Source organism: Cryptotermes secundus, unplaced genomic scaffold, assembly GCF_002891405.2.
Source record: "Cryptotermes secundus unplaced genomic scaffold, Csec_1.0 scaffold363, whole genome shotgun sequence".
NCBI classification, from domain to species: domain Eukaryota; kingdom Metazoa; phylum Arthropoda; class Insecta; order Blattodea; family Kalotermitidae; genus Cryptotermes; species Cryptotermes secundus.
Genome location: NW_019737986.1, coordinates 144,296 through 164,314, shown reverse-complemented (window position 1 = coordinate 164,314; position 20,019 = coordinate 144,296). Strand labels below are relative to the sequence as shown.

At 37.7% G+C, this 20,019-nt stretch overlaps 2 protein-coding genes across 2 annotated transcripts; one reads left to right on the top strand and one right to left on the bottom strand.

The window, feature by feature from the left end:
- The first annotated feature begins 1,412 nt into the window (after positions 1 to 1,412).
- Positions 1,413 to 8,932, top strand: LOC111870611. The gene is made up of 5 exons (XM_023863042.2): positions 1,413 to 1,645; positions 4,496 to 4,558; positions 4,653 to 4,858; positions 7,944 to 8,046; positions 8,677 to 8,932. The coding sequence occupies exons 1-4, from the start codon at positions 1,632 to 1,634 to the stop codon at positions 8,024 to 8,026; spliced, it is 366 nt and encodes a 121-aa protein (XP_023718810.1). The 5' UTR covers positions 1,413 to 1,631; the 3' UTR covers positions 8,027 to 8,046; positions 8,677 to 8,932.
- LOC111870612 (transcription and mRNA export factor ENY2) lies at positions 7,892 to 19,890 on the bottom strand. Its single transcript, XM_023863044.2, has 4 exons — positions 19,770 to 19,890; positions 18,561 to 18,621; positions 11,064 to 11,209; positions 7,892 to 8,389 (listed from the first exon to the last, which is right to left on the bottom strand). Exons 2-4 carry the CDS (start codon positions 18,608 to 18,610, stop codon positions 8,319 to 8,321), a joined length of 267 nt encoding a protein of 88 aa, XP_023718812.1. The 5' UTR covers positions 18,611 to 18,621; positions 19,770 to 19,890; the 3' UTR covers positions 7,892 to 8,318.
- Positions 19,891 to 20,019: the final 129 nt, after the last annotated feature.

The window sequence follows — 20,019 nt, the reverse complement described above, 5'->3', positions numbered from 1 at the left end:
CCACGAATTCATAGCAGTGAGGCCGCGTTGCACTTAGCAGAGAACACAATATTCATGTTTCTCTGTCGCGTAAATACAGGTATCATCCGCGAAGAGAGCACGACGAGTTCCAGGTGCAGCAAGGGCATCATTTGTATATAGACTGTACAATATTGGGGCAAGGATGAGACCTTGAGGCTTTCTTGGCGTAGAAAATTCGCCTTCTGACACGACATTAAATTTCCTGTCTATGAGAAAATACACAATTAGCTTAATGATACTTGTCGGGAATTCTAGTTACGACAATTTATATGGCAGGCCAGACCGCCATGTTGTGTCGAAGGCTTTCTCGATATCCAAGGACACTGCAACAATCAACATATCGTTGATATTTAGGGTGCCGTAATCCGTCAGCCTCATACATTGAAATGTCTTACTGTTGTTTGCTCGAAAGTCAAACTGACTTCAGATTCAGGGTTGCTTTACGACTGTCGATTTACCACTAATCAGTTCGTCTTGGCGCCAGAACCCTTGAGGATCACGACCAGAGTTTTCTTTTTTCAACTGAACCTATGTGGCCATAGTCTTTGTGTAACATCATCTCTGACGAGAGGATGGGTTTGTCTCATGAACTGGCTTCGCCTTTGTCAAATATACATAAGGCACATATACGTAGCATGGTATTGAATGTCCATCCTTATGCACTGTATACAAGTTCTCTGTCAGTCCAGGCTTTGCAAAGCAGATCATCACTATCTTACGCTCCGACGGCAGATTAGTCACTTGAACGGTCGTAAGCTTGACCGCCACCAAGTGTAAGCCTTTTTTATTTTCTATGTATATCTTTGCCTTGCCCAGTGTTACGAACATGTTCATTCTTGTATTTTTGTAGGACATCATCTTGTTGCCTGCACAATTTTGTTGTATAGTTTTATACATACGGAAGGTTGAAAGCTGTGTGCAAATTACTGATTGGTATGCACCTTGGAATATATTCATGGGTGCGGAGAACCTTGTTTTGCAGGTTGTATAACCTCGTTCCACTGTTTCGTAACTTAGCAGAGCCCTCCCCTCTCCTCTTTACTGATGCTACTGATTTCCCATGTATCCACTCACCTTTCTCTTCCTACTCTTATACAGCTAGGTTTATTCGAACCGACATTAGTCTGTCAGCACGCTGATTCCTCGCTTGCGGATTTTCTTTTTTCTTCTACCCTGAAGATGAAGGTGATACGTTCCACCAAAACGTTGGTTAAAACAATATCTGCACGGCGCCACATCCCAGAAGACAACTTTCTTCTTAGCAACCGACTGTTTATCAAGTCCGAATCAAGTCTGTTGCCCAACAACGGGTTGACATGTCACACTACCGTTTGTGTCTAAAAATTGCAATGTTGTTATGCAGCGCGGAAAGTGGTAGATTAAGGAACTATTGCCTGATGACCGTAAGCATGCCGGTGGGGGAAACATGTTGTGCTACGAGTTATGTGCGCGCTGTACATTTTGTCCGTTTTCTTTTTCTGATCTCGTGACACGTGTGCGGTAACATAAACGGTGTTGTATTTGTTATTTGAGGTGAAGGACGTACAGGTATTATGACAGAAGCCAGCAACATTCAAATTACCTTATTTGGGCGCTGATATCAACTTAAAATGGATTCAGGAAGGTGATGTAATGTGTTATTGTTCTGTCACGCTTCCCTCTTCTTCCTACTGGTCAAATTTAACGGAATTTTGTGGTGGTAGGAAAGACTTGGCCTGAGGGTTTATCAAAAGCAACAGGTCAACATAACTGAGCGTGTGTATGTTCTAACATTTATCTTTCATTTAAAAGTGCTGCAGGTTAGCTCAAAGACCAGGGATAGCCCATCCGGTATAGCAGCTGGGGTTCGATTCCTGGCGTGGAGGCCACCCAACCTCCTGTCCGGTGGGTATTGGGATTAAGGCAGCTAGAGCGTGAAGCTGACACCTTACATCCCTCAAGTGCCGAGATCGAGAGTGATGGCGCTATGCCACCACTCCATCATACACCTTTTTGGCATGGTGCTTAATTAAGTGCGAGGAAAACTTACCTTATATCTTTTTACCTCTACAGGTTAGATCAAATCCTTGTGTATGAGCATGGTTGCTAAACAAACTCAGAACTACTGAATTTGTAATGCTTGAAAAAGTGTACGCCACAAATAGTACTGACTAAAACTAAAAATCTACTTTCATATGTTTTCTGTGAACATAAAAATTGACATCTGATTGTAAGGTTAAGAACATACATTGAGAACAGAGTTGCTGAGGAGGATATTTGAACCCAAGAGAGGAAGTAACACAGGACTGAGGAAAATTGCACAATAGGAGCTTTGTAATATTTACTTGACCTTACAGAGTACCTTATATTGATAAAATGAGGCATGGGAAGATGAGAAATTTATACTGAAGTTTAGTCTCTCAATGACAGATTAATTGTGGAGGGATTTTCTGTGATCTAGTGAAAGCTTTCGATTGTGTTAATCATGATATCTTACTATCGAAATTAAATTTCTATGGAATAACTGGCAAAGCTAATGAATGAATCAAATCATACCTCAAAAACAGGTATCAAAGAGTTGAAATAAATAATAAAAACTCCAGTCATAATGCATTTTCAAACTGGGGAATTATAAAGCACGGTGTTCCACAAGGATCAATTTTAGGTCCCTTACTTTTTCTTCTCTACATAAATGATCTATCTAAAACCATCAACAATAAATCTAAACCAATTCTATATGCAGATGACACTAGTATAATATTTAAGAACTCTAAATTTGAAAACTTTAAAAATGACATAAATATTGTATTTGAAGCCTTAAACAGATGGTTCGAAGCCAATTTACTCTCATTAAATTTTGATAAAACCCATTACATATCATTCACAACTAAAAACAACCACCAAATTGATCTGGACATCAGTTATGCCAACAAATTAATCTGTAAAGTACTTGATACAAAATTCCTTGGAATACATGTAGACAGTACACTGTCTTGGAAAATACATATTGAACAAATTATACCTAAATTAAATGCAGCTTGCTATGCGATGAGATCAATTAAGCCTTTTATGTCACAGGAAACATTGAAGATGGTTTACCATGCCTACTTTCATTCTATTATGAACTATGGATTAATATTTTGGGGGAACTCTTCACATAGTGTAATAATTTTTAAAATACAAAAGAATATAATTAGAATCATTACAGGATGTAGAAGTAGAGATTCATGTAGAGAATTATTTAAGAAATTAAAAATTCTACCTCTTCAATCGCAATACATATTATCGCTTCTCTTATTTGTTGTTTACAACAAAGATAAATTCAAATTAAATTCTGATGTCTATAACATGAATACTAGACAAAAATATAACTTCCACCTACCCTCATCAACTTTATCAGTATATCAAAAAGGAGTCTACTTTACTGGCATAAAAGTGTTCAACAATCTGCCACAAAGTATTAAAAACTTGGGCAATGATACTAAAAAGTTTAAATCAGAGTTAAAGAATTATCTACATGCTCATTCCTTCTACTCTTTAGATGAATACTTCAATGTAAATAGAGAATGATGTAAAATTAAGTTATATTAATTTTTAAGCTAAAATTGCCTGTACTTATGTATGTAACCTTTTGACTTGTTCTGTATCCAAAGGTACTAACCTGCTTAGGATTTATAGAATGTAAATAAATTCAATTCAATCAGAAGGGAAGAGCACTTGGAGAATGAGGCATAGATGGAGGGCGTGGTGTTAAACTGAACTGTGAGTGAATTACGATGTGAGGACTGGGTTCATATGGTGTAGTATAAGGTCCAGTGGTGAGCTGTTGTGAACACTCCGGAATGGATGTTTCGGTCCCATGAAAGATGTGAAGTTTTATGATTAACTGAATGATTATTAGCATGTGTAGAAGGATTGCATTATGAAGTTGGTTTAAAACAAAATTTGTGCTGTCAGATCCTTGAGTTTTTCAATTGTTTATGTCTTCCGCCACTTACAGTTCTTCCACTATTAATGGATTTACCTTGGCTTTCCATTCTTCCATATGTTTTCCTACTTCCTCGCTATCATTGTATCGAAATGGTGTTTACTACACTGGTATTAAAATTTTTAATAAATTACCACTTGAATTAAAAGAGCTTGTACAGACGCCTAAACATTTGAAGAGTTCCTTAAGAAGATATCTGGTGTTGCACTCTTTTTACAAACTGGAGGAATTTTATTGTATAAATAGTTAGTATGTTTTTCATTTGCATTCAATTTTTTTGTAATTATATTCATTTATGTTCTATGTCTGTGTTATGTATATTTCATATGATGTCACCTAGACTTGTTCCAATGATTAATTGGAACATTTCTTCTGATATGTGACACATTCTATATGCAGTGGTTTGTGAATTTACTTCTCAACCTGTATCTGGATCTGCTTGAATTTGAAATAAAATAAAGCACAAACGAAAGAGAAATAAAGGTTATGTAACTTTTGTTCCTATAGATCTGATGAGGCAGCTGTAAAAAGATTCTGGAAAATATTGTCTGTCAACAGTACAATGGATGAGTAAGTGCATAAAACTAATTGTATTTCATTGTATGTTGGGTACATTTATTTCTGACTTTTAGTAGGAAACTTTAATGACAAATGTGTTTTCCAGCATGCGGAAAGATCTTCACGAAGACTCTAAATTTATGGACTGGCAGGAAATAGTCAATAATGAACTCCAACGGATTATTGAATCTGACAATTCTAAAACTTATGAAGAGATATTTACAGATCTAGGTGGACTTGAAATGACAAGTTCCACAGACTGCAATGACAAGTTAGAAAACTTAATAAAGAGAGTGGTGAATGAAAAACTGTGTAAGTTTTAAATTTAATAAGATATAAATACAAAATTTGGTTGGAAAACTTTGTGCAAAGAGGCCAAGGTGTAGATGGGAAGATAAGAAGAAAATGAACCTAAGGTAAATAAGTTACAGATTGGCATAGGGTTCAGTGAAAGCCTTCTGTAATGATGGTAAATACAGTGTCGTGAAGTTGGTTATATAATATATGATACATCAACTACTCTTACAACAGTGCTGTTGTTGATTTATAAACTGTGTGAATATAAAAATCATATAATATACAGTCTTAAACAATTCCTGCTTTAATGGACACATCAGAAGTTTGTGCCAATTCTGTGGATCAGATATTTAACTGAATGTTAACTGTGGTTACTTATTAAAATGTATACAACTGCTTAGATACAAGGGAGACATAGAACAGTGGAGGTGGAGGATAGTTTGATGTGAAAATATGTTTTTTGTTATCCAGATTTGGTCTGTATCTGTAATGCCCCAGGATTTCTAAATACTTTCATTCACAGATATGTGAAAGTTGAACTGTCACAATATTTGGAATATGTTCTTTCAGGAGCTATGTAAACGTAGAGTGGAGAGTTGCATTTTATGCCAAGATTAGTCTTGGGATGCAGCACCATGCAACTTGTACATAGTGTTACATCTCAGAATAGCATAATCGTAATATTCATTGCCACAAGAACTTCAAATCTTATATATATTTTTCATTTCTTGGTTTCTATAGTTGTGTAATGCTTGATTCTGTAACTAACTAAAGTCAACCACTTTTGGCATTGAAGGGAAGCAAAAGCAGCATAGAACTCCTAGTATCTACAGTGGTTCAGTATTGGTCTTCCAGTATCTTTCTTGCCTGATAAGTACACTGCAGTGCTGCTTTAAGTAGCAGTGTGTTATGCACTCTCCAATGTGACCTGTATATCTCAGTATCTCCCACATTTTTTTTTTCATGAGCTGATGGGATAAACTGTATAATTTGTAATTTAATGGATATTTATAAATATATTGTCTATTGCCATGTTAGATTGATTTTGGACTTTGGTGGAAAATGTACTATAGCTGATAAATAATGGGACAATAACATAGCATCAAGTTGTCTTTTTTTATTACTGTTTGTAAGATCTATATTATATAACCACATATAATAAACTTCAGTTTGGTTTCTAAAGTGACCTGATAATACTATCTAATCCAATAAGAAATGAATTAAAATTATCACAAGGTGTTCTGTAGACTGCAATTACACAAAAACCTCAATGTCTTGATCTTTACAATATTTACTCAGATTAATATTTAAATAGTTCAGATTCTTATGCACAAAAGTGCAAATACCACCATTTTCTATAATGTGGCACCAAATTTATAACCATCCAAATCAATATGATTTGAGTTCAGATAGTTCAAGATATGCAGGGGGGGAACCCCTAGAGTTTATCAATGCATCAGTTCTTTTTCTCAATCAACAGATATTCTGATGAAAGATTATTAGTGGATTAATATATATTGTTTGATTATCATCTACCATAAAAAAACCTCTTTCCTTGTTACTGGAGGTTTCTTACATTTTCTAGATGCTTGTGGTACTGCAACTCTTGAACTTACTAACTTCTGTAGAATTTTCCAAGTTTTCCAATTGTGTCTAGTAGTCTGTCATTCCTCTTACTTTATCAACCAATTCTTCTTGGTTCGAAACATTAGATATAGCGTGTTCATTGTCTGATGCAGCTACTTTAAAATCTTGTATGATTATATTATCGTCGCTTGAAGCATAACTTACCCCATTATCATATTCAGTGTTCCAATGCAAACTGAATGGTGGTTCTATCTGTTTTTGAAGAGTTGTAGTAACAACATTAGCTATCCTTGACTCTGCTACATTGTCCATATGCAGACCTTGTTTAGTAAAAAATTTCCTTTTGAGCTCTACTTTTACCATGACGACATACTTAAAAGGCATCATAAATTTCACTAGTTTTCTATTAAAGGTTTTCACTTCACTGTTCACACAAAACCAATCAGATAAATAATACTGAACACTCGCTAATTTCTACAAAAGTTACTATGTGTTGTAATCACATCATTTGTACCTCCCCAAAAAACAGTTATGCCTTTGTTCATTAAATATTCAATATCATCCAATGCTGAAGCAATTAGCATGTCTGTACATGCTCCTGGTTTCACAAACCCACTAGTCTTGTAACAATCTTTAAGGTCATTTTTCATATCAGCTGCACATCCTCGGGCATGACTGTTGCTGATGATCACGATTTTACATCCTGGGTTTTGTTGAGCACTGCTTTTAAATTTATGGTTTATATTCTTGTTTCCACTGAGGTTAACCCCCTAATAGTAACTGGAATCATGTACGTTAAGTCGTTTATAAGTTGCTGCTGATTTCTATGATCACTGTTATCAATATGAAACTGAAAATGAATTCTCTTTCCACCCAGTTGTTCATGTGTTCCATCTTTGTCGAGGTTATAAAGAACCTCAAAACGATTTGCAGTCCTTATAGTTGATGAGGATTTTTTAAGTTAAGTGATATCTTCTTATGAAAATACACATTTGCTCCTGTCCAGCTTTTACTCTTCACAAATGAGAATGTCCCTTTTTCATATTATATATATTCTTCATCAGACCCATATTCCCTGATGTATCATGCATGAATTATTTCTTTAAAGTGTTCATATCTTCTTGCAGAAGAGCAATAATATGTTGTGCAGATTTCATTTCCTGCGACACAGTTTGAAGTTTTACAGTCAGTAATGCACAGTTAACACAATTTACATTGTCCTTACCTCTTAGAAACTCATACTTATTGACTGCACTATTGTCAATACCCACAACCACCATCTTGATGTGTCTGGCCCCCACCATAGGAATCTGAGGTTTGTATGGTAGTGAATATCAAGATTATGGTCTTCTGGGATGAGATGTGGTGTTGTGTACTTTAGTAACTAGGTATGAACATTCAAAGGAAAACGGTACAGATCTACAAAACTGCGCAACATCACATTCCAAAAAAACATAGAAGTTGTATGTGTTAACACATCTTTTATTTATACATAACCTTCAAATTTTTTCAGGTACTTTGCCAGAGGGGACAAAAGCAGAAATATTTAGAAAGTGGGATCGTATAATCCAGACCCAACAGACTGCAATGAAATAACTATATCATCATTTATAAAGGTAAACAAAATTACAATGTAAAATGGGGTGGGTGGGGGTGTATTAAGATGCATCATCACAAAACTACAATCTAAAACTGTATTACCAATATATTTGTAGTATTTTATGTATTATACCATATCAAGTTACCACAAAAGTAACAGTAATAACTGAACAGAACGTATTCTTGGTGGTTCAAGTTGTAACACCACATGAACTGAAAATAGTTTTTTAAGAAAGTCAAATTCACAGTATGCTGTATGTACAGAGGAAATTCTTTAAATGATAAGGCATTACATATCTTGAACAAGATATGCTTTTATCTTCTGCAGCAGTTCCTTTTTCACTGAATCTGGCACGAGAGCTGAAAAAGCAAGCTTGTTAGTTGTTTGTCTTCGTATGAATCACAGATTATTTTCATGGTGATGATAATGATGCAGTAGTAGTGTTGCTAGTAGCAATAGCAGCAGCAGTAATGACCACATTCTTTATAGTTCATTTTGACACTATTTCCTTTTAGGAGAACATAATTATAAAAGTTGTACTACTACATAAAGAATGGGTTCACTGACATTTTAGAAATTATGTCCATATTTCAGTACAGGCATACTTCATCTTATTGCGCTTTGTGGATATTGAATTTTTTTACAGATTGAAAGTCTGTGGCAACCCTGTGTCCAGCAAGTGTCTTGGCGCCATTTTTCCAACAGTATGTGCTCACATCATGTGCCTTTGTTACATTTTGGTAATTTTCGCAAATTTAGGACTTTTTCATTATTATTATTATAATATCTGTTGTGGTGACTTTTGATCAATGATGTTAACTATTGTAATTGTTTTGGGGCGCCACAAACCGCACCCTTATAATATGGTGAACTTAATCAATAAACATGTGTTCTGACTGCTCCACCGACTGGCCATTCCCCCATATATCTCCTTCTCCTCAGGCCTTCCTATTCTCTGAGACAACAATATTGAAATAGGCCAATTAATAACCCTATAACTGCCTCTAAGGGTTTGAGAGGACTGACTCCAATTTTGAAAGAAGTTCTATTGTGGGTAAAATGCTGTCAAACAGCATTACATGGTACAGAGAAATCTTATGTGAAAGGAAGAGACAATGGATGCAGCGAACTTTGCTGTTATCTTATTTTAAGAAATTGTCACAGTCATCCCAGCCTTCGGCAACCACCACCCTGATCAGTCAGCAGCCATCAACACTGAGGCAAGACCCTCCATCAGCAAAAAGATGATGACTCTCTGAAAGCTCAGATGATGGTTAGCATTTTTAATCAAGGTATGTATGTACACTGTTTTTTTTTAGACAGTGCTATTGCACACTTAATAAATTAAAGTGTAGTGTAAACATAACTCTACATGCGCTGGGAAACCAAAAAATTCCTGTGACTCACTTCATTGCAGAGATCTGGAACCAAACCTGCAATATCTCTGAGGTATGCCTGTATATTGTACATTCTGGAATAAGATGAGAATAGCAACCATGCTTATCACCCATCCCTCTTTGTCACTTATGCATACACAGTGTGTCCAGGTTCTGTTAGGAGTGTGTTCATTAATTATTTTCAAAACTTCACTCTTCTGAACCAATATATAGCTGGAATCGATTTACAAGTTTTCGAAAACAGTCACTGTATTCCTTTTGTGCAATCGCATTTAAAACTGCGGTACATTCCCTTTGGATGTCCTGGATGGTGTAGTGACGGGTCTCCTTTCATCGCCAACTTAACTTTTGGGAACAACCAGAAATCTGCTGGAGCCAAATCTGGTGAATACAGAGGATGATCAAGGACTGTTGTCCCATTTCTGGCCAAAATATCGCGCACGATCTTTGATTTGTGGGGTGGGGCATTGTCATGGAGGAGCGACCAGGAACCTTGCTCTCAATATTCAGGTCGAATTTTAAGAATTCTTGCCCACAAACGATTGAGGACTCAGAGATAATAATCACAATTCACTGTCTGACCTTCTGGCAGAAAGTCCTTGTGAATGATTCCTTTGGAATCGAAGAAAACGGTTAGCAGTGTCTTTGCTCGACTCTTTTGCATGCACACTTTCTTTGGGTTCTGCTTGTTTGGGCTCAACCACACTGCACTCTGCCGCTCATATTGAAAACACCATGTCTCGTCACCAGTAACAATCAATTTTGTAAAATCACATTGGGCCGACCGTAACATGTCTTTGCAGTGGTCCACTCTGGCATGTTCTTCATCACCTGACAGCGCGTGCGGTACAAACTGCGCACGGACCTTCTGTTTGCCCAAATCCTTGGTCAAAATTTGATTCACAGTACTTTTTGGTATTCCAAAAAGCTCCTCGATGAGCCTTGCAGAAACACATCTGTCTGATGCAAGGATTTCAGTCACTTCTTTCACATTTTCTTCAGTGCGACTTGTTCTCGGCTTTGATGCACGCGGAGCATCTTCACTGTCCTCCCTGCCGTCATAAATACAGCATAACCATCGAAAAATGTTTGAGCGACTCAAACAATCACTACTGTACACACTTTTTTATCATTTTGTACACTTCTCCAGCTGTTTTGCCTTACTTCAAACAAAATTTGATGTTGACTCTGTGCAACCGCCATTTTCTGATGAGCGTCACAACAGTACTGTTACATTCAAGGTGAGAGCACACGATGCAGCGATGCTTGTGCTTTGAAATTATAGACAGCCACAGCTGAAACTTCAAGAATCTTAATGCCACAACTTGCCAACAGATGGCATTGATGGGCAAAATAAATAAATAATAAAAAAAGAGAGAGTCCTAACAGATCATGGACACACCGTGTATACATTACATTTTGGGTCTTGATCTGACTTTTTGTCATGTTTCATCATTTCCACAAATGTCTGTACCATAGGAGCTTATGCTGACATTACTTACCTGAAATGAAGAATGAAATATGTAATGCTTTGTTGTATTTATTCTTGGCAAAATCGTTTTATTACTAGGCCCATTTACTAAAATCTATGCACAAAACACGTTCCCTTGAATGAGATTACAATTTGCAATAATACCTCTGCCCTTTGAAGTAATCTCTGCAATCAAATCATCTGCTTTCAGGTTGTGAACACCCTGTTCTCTCACTACATCACGGCATAGCATCTGCACCTGGTCTCTCCAGCCACATTCTATCAGACGGGTACGCAAAAGTTCCTTCAATCTAAAATAATTAAAGTCGATGTATGAAGTGAAATAATTCTCAGATTTCTGTGAATATTTTACGTTACATACTTGTTATCTGGAGCTTCCTGTTACACACAGAATACTTATAGCACAAATATTTATTATGAGGATTGTGCCTTCATACTGCCATCAGTAGTCTGGCAATGACATACTATTCCCTGGGAATTTTGTTTTGCTGAAGCTCAGATGATTATGACTATACCTATGGCATATCCCACATACAAAATAGTGGGAACATATTTGAATTTATAGCTGTGAGATTTGACTTTTGTTTTGTAAGTTAGTCCATTATTATATTTCATCTGCCATGTGTTTTTAGCATACTTTCCTTTATATGATATAAATTCTGTCCTAAGTGCAAACAATATATTATATGTCTTTGATCTTGTTCTCCTCTACACTACATGTTTCGGCCGCAAACAGCCATCATCAGGTGTATACACTCACGTAGCTGTTACACTGCACTTAGTTTAAAATTTAACATTTAAAAACACAGGTCTTCCTGATTGTTCTTTCGTCGTTATTACCAACATCTACTTCGCTGATATCTGTCTGGTTTATACATTATCTTGTTACTTACACACGTTAGTTAGTGTAGAGGAGAACAAGATCAAAGACATATAATATATTGTTTGCGCTTAGGACGGAATTTATAGAGTGCAACAGGATGCTTAAATATAATATTGTATACTTTCCTTATTTTGAAAGAATAAAAGGAACTATGAGATCACCTTGATGTGTCTTCCCCCTCCCCCCAGCTGGTGAAAACAAGGCGTCCCTAAGGAGGGGGCAATATGACATAATGCCTGAAAGCCAGAAGAGATAGCCATTGCTAGGTAATGGCTCAGTAAGCACACGTGTTTTCTGTGCTGTTCAAAAGTAGGCAATTAGCCTTTCCCAGAAATTCTTGTCTTTACAAGATTTATGGTGGAATTTTTAAGGCTGCTTGGAATATATCTAGACTATACTTCTCAAACATAAACTGTGGTTTGATTTTTAATAAACTACTGTTTAAGTTAAGGATGTCAGAGTATGAAAAATATGCATATTTGATGGGGAAGATGAGGCAAGTTTAGACAAAACTAACCTACCAGTGTGATAAAACGTGTGTTCATAATGTCTGGCATTTCATCATATTTCCAAAAATTTGTAAGATTAAGAGCAATACATAAATAAAAAAAAGTTAATTTATATGAAAAGTAAACGGGATGACTTCAAATTAATGACATTGTTTTCCAGAGTTACAGCTGAAGTTGGCTGTATCGAAATAACTTCTTGGAGCAGAGCCCTTCTGAAGCAGCCACCATTCTGCAGCTACTCAAGAAGTTAAAGCATTTTATGGAACCTGAAGGTTCATTACCATGTTCACAAGAAACCTCCACTGGTCCATATCCTGAGCCAGATCAATCCAATCGATAACATCCCATCCTATCTCTCTAAGATCCATTTTAATATTGCCCACCACCTATGCCTTGGTCTTCCCAGTGGTCTCTTTCCTTCTGACATTCCCACCAATATTCTATACGCATTCCTCGTCTCCCCCATTCATGCTACATGACCTACCCAACTCATCCTCCTTGACTTGATCACTCTAATTATACTTGGAGAAGAGTACAAGTCATGAAGCTCCACATTATGCAGTTTTCTCCAACCTCCTGTCACTTCATCTCTCTTCGGTCCAAATACTCTCCTCAACACCGTGTTCTCAAATACCCTCAGGCTTTGTTCCAACCTTAAGGTCAGAGACCAAGTTTCACACCCATACTGAACCACAGGCAAAATGAGAATTTTGTATATTCTAATTTTTATGTCTCTAGACAGCAGACAAGACAAAAGGTTCTGACCTGAACAGTAGCAAACATTATCCGAGTTCTATCTCAATTTCCTCATGAGTCAGGTTTCGATCTGTTATCGTTGTTCCCAAATATCTGAACTGTGCCATATTTTCAAAACATCTGTTTCCTATCTTTATGTCATAATTTTGCACTGCATTTTGGTGATGAGACAGCAACATGTACTTAGTTTTCTCTGTGTTTACTTCTAGACCAACCTATTTACTTGCCTCAATTAAAGTTTGTGCATTTTTCTTTATGGTATCTACATTATCACCCAGTAGATTCACATCATCGGCATAGGCCAACAACTGACATGTCCCATTTAATTTCAGTCCCACCTGGTTTCCCTGGACCTTCATAATGGCATATTCTAAAGCAAAGTTGAAAAGGAGTGGCGATAAAGCATCTCTTTGTTTTAGACCATTCTGGATAGGAAATTTATTAGACAAATGTTTACCTAACCAGACTTTATTATACGTTTCGTTTAAACACATTTTAATCAGCCTGACTACTTTCATGGGTATCCCAAACTCTATCAGAATATTGTACAGTACTTGCCTCCTAACTGAATCCTTAACTTACATCAGAATATTGTACAATACTTCCCTCCTTACTGAACCATAGGCTTTCTTGAAGTCTATGAATAGCTGATGTACTGTCTCATTATACTCCCATTTTTTCTCCAATATCTGTCAAATGCAAAAGATCTGATCTGTAGTTGATCTGTTACATCGCAACCCACACTGATGATTCCCGATAATTTCATCTATATATATGGACTTGTCCAAAAACATAAAAATTAGAATATACAAAACTATAATTTTGCCTGTGGTTCTGTATGGGTGTGAAACTTGGTCTCTGACATTAAGGCAGGAACATAGACTGAGGGTGTTTGAGAACAGGATGTGGAGGAGAATAATTGGACCGAAGAGAGATGAAGTGAAAGGAGGTTGGAGAAACCTGCATAATGAGAGCTTCATAACTTGTACTTTTCTCCAAGTATAATTAGAATCATAAGTCAAGGAGGATGGGGTGGGCAGGTCATGTAGCACGAATGAGGAGACTAGGAATGCGTATAGGATATTGGTGCGAAAGCCGGAAAGAAAGAGACCACAGGGAAGACCAAGCCGTAGGTGGGTGGATAATATTACGGAGGTCGTACCAAGTCATGAGCATCTTTCTTTTTTGCATGCAACCTGGGAACAGCAGACGAAAGAGAGTATGGTGGTAGGTGGAACCACCTGTTGTGTTAACCTTGAGTGTCTTGTGATGTCAATAGCTTGCATCACGTGACCAGTATCACTCCTAACAAAATGGCCGACAACAATATGTTGTTTTGCCAGCGTGCTGTCATTGAATTTCTTGTGAAAGAGGAAATCCCTGCTGCAGAAATTCACCAGAGACTTCAGCGTGCTTATGAAAGTGTGTGCATGGGTGCGAGCAGTGTTCAAAGAGGGGTGAAACATTTTAAAGATGGGAACACCAGCATCGAAGATGAGCCTCGGAGCTGTTGTCCTCGAACAGCCTCAACTGAATACAACAAGGAAAGATTGGATGAGATCATTCAAGGTGACATGTGTGACTGTGGACGCAATAGCCCAAAAACTTGGAACAGGGCACAGTGCAGTACAGGAGATGATTGAAAGCTTGGGCTATAGGAAAATTTGTGCTTGTTGAGTACTGCTGCAGAGATATTGACACGAAGGCGATGATTTTTTGCTCTGTATTGTGACAGGTGACGAAAGCTGGTTTCACCATTTCGAGCCTGAAACGAAACGGCAGAGTATGGAATGGCAACATTTGCATTCTCCATCAAAAAAGAAGGCAAAGACAGTGCCATCAGCTGCGAAGGTGATGGGCACAGTCTTCTGGGATGCAGAGGGGTTTATTCTAGCCGAATTCCTGGAACCTGGGCAAACCATCAAAGCTGCTCGTTATGTCTAGACACTGCACAAGCTCCATTGTGCATTGCGCAATAAATGTCTTGGACGAAACGTCATCATCCTGCATGACAACGCTCGCCTCACATTGGAAGCAATTGCAAAGATGAGGTGGCAAGTTCTTCCACAACCCTCTTATAGCCCTGATTTGGCACCCTCTGACTACCATCTTTTCGGATTTCTGAAGGATCAGCTGCGTGGACAACGTTTTGAGACAAGGGAGGAAATTCAGAAAGCAGTCCATCAGTGTCTTCGGATGGCTGGAACAGAAGTTTACAGAAGGGGAATTTTCAAACTCCCAGAACACTGGGAGAAATATGTACAAAGAAGTGGTGATTATGTGGAAAAATACAGAAAGGTCTGTAGATTGAGGTGGTGTATTTGGTTTGTCAATAATAAAGCATGTTACTTTACAAAAAAATGTTGCTCATGACTTTCAGTACGACCCTCGTAGAATGGATCTTATAGAGATAGGATGTGGGTATAGATTGGATAGATCTGGCTCAGGATAGGGACCAATGGAGGTCTCTTGTGAACACAGTAATGAACTTTCGGGTTCCATAAAATGCTGGGAAATTCTTGAGTAGCCGCAGAATTGGCGGCTCCTCCAGAAGGGCTCACCTCCATGAGCGAGTAAGTAAGTATGGACTTAACCTTGAGAGAATATTGGATAAAATTTTGTATGAAGTTTATAGCAGTGATATCCCCCGATAATTACGTCAGTCTTCTCACCCTTCTTGTGAACTGGTACAATAATAGACTCCTTCCACTGATGAGGCAATTTTTCCTTATGCCAAATAGAAGTAGTTAGATTGTGGATCTTAGAATGTAATATTTCGCCTCCTGCTTGAATAAGTTCTGCTGGAATTTGATCACTACCTGGCGATTTATACCGTTTCAATTTTGCAATAGCACTTTCAACCTCAAACAGGCTAGGATTGGGTACTAATGGCTCAGCTGTATGGATTTCTGTCTGCCTAACATCACTGACCCTATGTACACTCAGTAACTGAGAGTAGTAGTTCCTCCACCTATTCAAAATGTAGTGGGAATCTGCAAGCAGATCACCATTCTCATCCTTCACTAAGTTACTGCTAGGCTGGTAACCCCTCTTAAAGTAATTTATTCCTCTATACAGGTCTCTAATGTTCTTGTTCTTACTGTTCATTGCAAGCTCATCAATTTTGTCTTTCAGATATTCCCTCTTTTTGTTCCTGAAATGCCTGCTGGTTTCACATCTTATATTGTTCAGATTATCCCTATTTCTTTCACTTGGATCGTGTAACCATTTCAATTTGGCTTGTTCTCTTTGGTCTAATAATTTTGAGCATCTTTCATCGAACCATGGCTTATTCTTCTTTAGCTCATAATAACCTAGACTCTCTTTGGCAGACATTTTTATATTCTGTCTAATAGTTTCCCAAGCTTTATTAACATCCACTTCAGTGTCCAAGTTTTCAAAAGCTGCGAACCTATTTGAGATTTCAACACAATACTGCTCTTTAACCTCTACTTCATTTAATTTCTTGAGATTGAACTGCTCCATATGAACTTTGCGAGTTGTTTGTTTGCTCACTGCCAGTCTTTCCCTAACCTTTGCCACCACCCGGTAGTGGTCAGTATCACAATCTCCTGTCTATCAAAATATGGTCTGTTTGATTGTGTCTTCCCATCAGGAGATGTCCAAGAGCATTATGGATGTTATGATGCGGGAACATTGTATTTTTAACAGTAAGATCTTTTGATGTGGCAAAGTTTACTACTCTTATCTCCATTAGCATTACTAATTTCATGCAAACTCTCATGCCCAATTGTTGGTTTGAAAATGTCTTCCCTCCCTACTTTGGCATTGAAATCTTCTAACAAAATTTTCATAGGGTACTTCGGGAATTTGTCAAATATATGTTCTAGTTCTTCATAGAATCTGTTGGGGCATAACAATGATATCACACCAGCGACCTTTTAGTATTATATATGATATCTTATCACTAACGAACTCTACCCTCTTAACTGCTGATACGATTCTCTTATGTACGAAAAAACCTGTACCTAATTCATGATTTTCATTCCCCTTTCCATAGAAAAATGTATAGTCTCCTGCTGGTGCAATGCCACCTCCATCCCATCTGACCTCCTGTACTCCCACAAAATCTTAACTTATATTTTAAGATTTCTTCTGCCACTGCCCTGAGCAAACCTGACCTATACAAACTCCGAACAATCCAAGTGCCAGATCTCATATCCATTTTCTTTAGCTTAGGTCGTTTATCCAAGGAGTCCGTCCACGTCTGAGGCTGTGTTCATTTTTGTAACAAAGTATTTTCTCCTCGAATATTTAGCCCCAAGCCCAACCCCCAAGCTGGAGGGCCACCCCTTGTCGGCTGTCCGCGACTGCTTATTCAATATATTCACAGTTTCCCTTCAAAAGTGGAGGGCATCTCCTCCATCCGCTACCTGGGGACACGCCATACCGTGGTGAGAGGGACCCACCTAACATGGCCAAAGTTCATTACAGTGCTCAAAATTACTTGGCTCCTATCCTGAACCAGATGAATTCAGTTCACACTCTTACTCGCCATTTCTGTACATTATTTGATGTCCTCCACTTGAACCAATGTTTCTCAAGTTTTCCTTTAAGGTATTTCTACTGAAACTTAATATAAACTGAATGAGATCAGATAATACTAAATTAAGAAATGAAACACATTCCGAAAGCTCTATTTTACAATAAGGAATTTATTACTAAAACAGCACTCAAGTCTCTCTAACTTTTCAGTATGGCCTACTCTTTACATACCTGTATGTAATTTTCATACCCATCTTTGATAATATAGTAGGAACTTGTCCTAAATATGAGTTGAGATAGCTCAGTCAGTGTAAGGGCAGGTTACAGGATGTATGGCCAGGGCAAGAGATTATCCATACACAGTGTCAAGCTCAGCCTCCTGTCCAGTTCTTTCCCCTGGGGTCATGCACCCAGGGCATGAAGCTGACCACTCATCACCATTTAGTGCTGAGGCCAAGAATGGTGAACCTATACCTCCATTCCCCCAAATCTTCGTGGCACTGTGCTTAACTGAGTATGCACAGGGACACCTTAACCTCTTACTTGTCTTAAATGAGAAATTGCTATTCCTACGGCAGTTGACTAACTGATATTGGGCCTCTCAAAAGAGACTGTTCAATCTTCAGGTACAGCCAGATATTGGATGGGGCTAAGTTCAAAAGGAGGTGAATGCAGGAGCACCTAGGTTCCTTTACTGAACATGAAAACTCGGAACAAAAAGGGAATTGCAAAAACATAACTCATTCATATGAACTTTTCACTGACTAGTTTTGAGGGCAATTTTTAACAGCAGGTGAGAGGGACTTTCAATATCTTGTACACTTCAAACTCAGGATTTAGTGATATATATATGCATTATGTAAGGAATGACTTAATGATCCTTTTAATATCATAATCTGACAGCTCAGCTGTCTCCTGGACGTTCTTTATAAATTTAGAATATAAATCCTTGCTAGCCCTGTCCACAATCAATAGTTAGGTCCTTACCGCTCTCTTTCACCAGTCATTATTAAGGTCTGGTCTGTTTTGCATAACATTGTTGGAGGATCTGGAACAAAAGAGGTAAATTTGCAGTTATGCAACTTAAAAACATTAATGCACTCCATGGAGTAGTCTTTCTTGGGAAGCTCATGGTTGTACATCTAGTCTAGAAATTTCCCTCTTCACAAGAGCAATAACAGTGCTTGATCACAGACTTTAGATGCAATCATGTTACAAAGTTAGTTGACTAGCAATCAGATCCAATGGTATGAACTGTCTGTTTCATTCTTTGTGTTCCTGAGAACTCCCTTCATGGGATTACTGAATCAAAAGATTGATATGTTTTATTAGTTACATGTTTTTTTTTTGGAACACAACAGCATAACTTGAAGAGTACCTGTATCTGCAATTTCTATACACACATGCTGGACAGTATATGGTTGAAACTAAATTAAAATGAACATTTAATTTGCTCATTCAGAATAATTTAGCATCATCTGAAATGGGACTATGCAAAAGGCTAACAGCAACTATTTCATTTTGTTTTTCTGCCATTTTAATCAACACATTTCAAAAGTAATTGAAAGTGCCTTTTTCTCACATCACAGTCCAGAAAACATATTTAGAAAGTTCTCTACCATGTGACTCAAATTTCAAATTTGAGTCACACGGCAAATAATTTTCTATGTTTTCTGGGCTGTGATGCAAGAAAAAACTTTCGGTTACTTTTGAAATGTGGCAATTAAATGGCAGAAAACAAAATGAAATAGTTGCTGTTAACCTCTTGCATAGTCCCATTTCGGATGATACTAAATTACTCTAAATGAGCAAATCAAATGTTCATATTAATGTAGTATCAAGCACATGCTGTCCAGCATGCGTGTATAGAAATTTCAGATATAGGCAGTTCTCTCATATTACAGTACAGGAAACAATCTCGATCGATTTCCTCGATTCTGCATGCGATAGTCGATGGATAGCAACTGAGGTACAACAATGTGCCCTTGAATTTTACAAACTTCCGGGATGTAATTCCTCAAGAAAGTAACCCCCATAGTTATCTTTGTGAGAACGTCCAATTTTTACGTGTTTTTATATTTGCAATACACAATTATATAACACATATTGAATATCACTATTACATTTCAGATCTAAGCAGAAAATAAATACTACACACTTTAAAGCACTATAACCAAAAACCTCAATTAATCTCACGTTTCGTGTCACTTCTCTTCAGTCCGTTTATACGAACATTGCGTCCACAGACGGCATGAACACCATTGTACTATACTTTCTCGCATGTCGACAGTGGAGCCGAGCGTGTTCCTTTAGCATAGGACCCCTACTCTCGGCAGGGAACAGCGAGTCTCCGGGTGAGGTTTATGAAGGCATACAAGCTGCCACTTCAAGCTGTGCCACCTAAAGTGTTAACACGTTCCAAACGTAAGCTGCCTCTAAGTATGAA

Coding starts and splice junctions, on each gene's coding strand:
- LOC111870612 (XM_023863044.2), bottom strand. CDS start 18,610: ATGTTATGCAAAACAGACCAGACCTTAATAATGACTGGTGAAAGAGAG. Junction 11,210..18,560: donor ATGACTGGTGAAAGAGAGCG/GTAAGGACCTAA, acceptor TAATTATTTTAG/ATTGAAGGAACTTTTGCGTA. Junction 8,390..11,063: donor GATTACTTCAAAGGGCAGAG/GTATTATTGCAA, acceptor TTGCTTTTTCAG/CTCTCGTGCCAGATTCAGTG.
- LOC111870611 (XM_023863042.2), top strand. Junction 4,559..4,652: donor GTCAACAGTACAATGGATGA/GTAAGTGCATAA, acceptor TGTGTTTTCCAG/CATGCGGAAAGATCTTCACG. Junction 4,859..7,943: donor AGTGGTGAATGAAAAACTGT/GTAAGTTTTAAA, acceptor AAATTTTTTCAG/GTACTTTGCCAGAGGGGACA.